The sequence below is a fragment of the Drosophila busckii genome, chromosome 3L, assembly GCF_011750605.1.
Source record: "Drosophila busckii strain San Diego stock center, stock number 13000-0081.31 chromosome 3L, ASM1175060v1, whole genome shotgun sequence".
In the NCBI taxonomy this organism is placed as follows: Eukaryota; Metazoa; Arthropoda; class Insecta; order Diptera; family Drosophilidae; genus Drosophila; species Drosophila busckii.
Window position 1 is genome coordinate 2289901 of NC_046606.1, and position 1751 is coordinate 2291651.

The 1751-nt window shown below is 46.4% G+C and overlaps 1 protein-coding gene across 1 annotated transcript; it reads right to left on the bottom strand.

Annotated features, from left to right (window-relative positions):
• Nucleotides 1–350: 350 nt before the first annotated feature.
• On the bottom strand, nt 351–1482 carry LOC108599322 (alpha-tocopherol transfer protein-like). Its single transcript, XM_017986125.1, has 3 exons — nt 1181–1482; nt 748–1120; nt 351–691 (listed from the first exon to the last, which is right to left on the bottom strand). The coding sequence occupies exons 1-3, from the start codon at nt 1480–1482 to the stop codon at nt 431–433; spliced, it is 936 nt and encodes a 311-aa protein (XP_017841614.1). The 3' UTR covers nt 351–430.
• Between the last annotated feature and the right edge of the window lie 269 nt (nt 1483–1751).

Consider the following 1751-nt stretch of genomic DNA (forward strand, 5'->3'; position numbering starts at 1 on the left):
TTTGCTTGGCAATTTTATGGCACAATAAGCAATCAAATAAATTCTTAGCTTATCTTTTGAGAATCGCTCTAACTTATCTTGAACATATCAAATTGAACTTAAGCATACCAAATGAAATTTAGTGCCTTTAAAATTAAATAATAATAATTGATAAATTGAAATTTAACTAATGAATGCATTTTTATATTTATTTAGCTATACCCAATATTTGTTTTGGCCACGTTGCTGTTTGTGTGGGCGTTCAAGGAAGTTGAATGACCAGCCAGCTGATTATTTCATTGATACGGCCAAATTGAAACAACAAATAAGCAAAGCAGCTGAATTTCTTTATATATTTTTTATTGGCCAGCAGTGGGCGTGGGGGGCCATTCATAAAAACGCGAGCACACTCTTCGCTAATAAAAGCCAAATGAATTTATGAGCTTTGAATTCAGTCGAAATTTAAGAGCCGGAAAGAGCCCTCGACGCCAAAGGCGCTGTTATAGTCAATGGGCTTATCGCCAGTTCTGAGCTGCTCATCTACGCCGTAGTTAAGCTCGGCGCGCAGATAATCGCGACGCTCCAGAAATGTTTGCCAGTTCAGCTGCTTAAGCTGCTCAATGCTGCCCTGTTGACCACCCAAGTGGCTGGGCAAATACTGCTGCGGTATGTGCGCATAGAGCGAGTCCAGATTGCTGCCATGCACCGAGATCTGCAGCGGAGTGGGAACTTAATTAGCGTTGGCCATGAGCTGTGTGAGCAACTTACGCGTTCGCGTTGCTTGGCGGGCAGCACCGACTTCATTAGATTGAAACCTTTTTCAAAGACCGCATTGGTATGGATCATGTGGCGGCCCTTGTCGCGCACGGGCATTGCCTGCTCGGCAAACACCGCCATCTTCTTGAGCACGCTGGGCGTCATTTGCAGCAGATGCGCTGCCGAGTAGTCGCTGAAGTCCAGCAGCGTTACATAGCCGTGCACTACGGCGTAGTCATCGTACTGCAGACTGAGCGAGCTGAGCGCATGCGACAGGCCCATGATCTCCTCGAAGCGATACTGATCCGGCGCATAGCAACCAGTGCGCACATAGATAATGCGTGGTCCATTGCCATGCAGCGGCTGTGGCAGCCACAAGCCAACGCTGTGCATAAAACATCAAAACTTGCCACAAAGTTTGGCTGCTGCTGCTACTGAAACTTACCCCAAGCGCAGCAGCTCATGCAGCCGCTGACTGTCGACATCGCGTATGGTATAAAATTCTGGAAACTGCGTGCGCAGCGTATAGAACTTGTCCAGCTTGCATTTGACCTTCTCCAGGCTGTGCTTGCAGCCGCGCAGAAACGCAACCAGAAACTGATCATCGGTACGCGCGCGCAGATGCGGCTGCTGCTTAATCCAAGTGCGCAGCGCCTCCAGATCCGCAGCCAAGCGCGCGGGCTGCTCGTTCAGCTGCTCAATGGCCACACGCTGCAGTGCATCATCCAAAACGCGTATGCTCGGCATATTGAACGTTTCAATTGTAGCTAGTTTAGTGGCTATTTTAACATTATACGCTGCGCTGCTAATCAATTTATTAACATAACGATTAGATTGCAGCAATTGCTCGATTAGCGCTTGATTAAGTGCAGAATAAAGTAAAAATTTAATTTAAATTTTGTATACGCAAATCTGTAGCTGCTTTCAATAGTTGCTAAATTTATAGCAGACAGCTTGGCACCAAGCACAGGTAAAAGCCAAAAGCACAAAATTAAAAAGCAAACAGAACTGACGCA